Consider the following 556-nt stretch of genomic DNA (forward strand, 5'->3'; position numbering starts at 1 on the left):
TTTATTCCCGGGCCATAAGTTTTTGTTTCTTCAATTTCTTCTGGGATATCTTTTTCTTCTGGGCAACCTCCTCTTCTGGTTTAGGAGCAATCTGTTCTTTTTCAGTATGGATCATCTCAATGTGGCAGGGAGAGCTCATGTATGGGTTGATCCGACCATGAGCTCTGTAAGTCCTGCGCCGCATCTTGGGGGCTTTGTTCACCTGGATATGCTCAATGACCAGGGAATCTACATCTAAGCCCTTAAGTTCAGCATTACTCTCTGCATTTTTGAGCATGTGCAGTAAAAATTCAGCACTCTTTTTGGGCCACCGGCCCTGCGTCCAGCCCCACTGTTTGGCCTGGGCACACCTACCAACTCCACCACTGTAACGACGGAATGGCACACATTGCTTCTTTAAGGTGACATCCTTCAGACACTTGGTGGCTTTTCGGATATGCATACCCTTAGTGGCCTGGGCAGTTTCACGAGCGTTCTTAAAGTGAACACGAAGATTTGAACCTCTTGACTTGCATGATTTTCTGGAGTTTTCTGAGTCGAGTGAATAGCGAACCAT

The 556-nt window shown here is 46.8% G+C and overlaps 1 protein-coding gene across 1 annotated transcript; it reads right to left on the reverse strand.

The window, feature by feature from the left end:
• LOC307067183 (large ribosomal subunit protein uL22-like) lies at positions 1-556 on the reverse strand (the record flags this gene model as incomplete). The annotated part of the gene is made up of 1 exon (XM_079724559.1): positions 1-556. The coding sequence occupies one exon, from the start codon at positions 554-556 to the stop codon at positions 2-4; it is 555 nt and encodes a 184-aa protein (XP_079580685.1). The 3' UTR covers position 1.

The sequence above is a fragment of the Hyperoodon ampullatus genome, assembly GCF_949752795.1.
Source record: "Hyperoodon ampullatus genome assembly, chromosome: 19".
Taxonomy (NCBI): Eukaryota; Metazoa; Chordata; class Mammalia; order Artiodactyla; family Ziphiidae; genus Hyperoodon; species Hyperoodon ampullatus.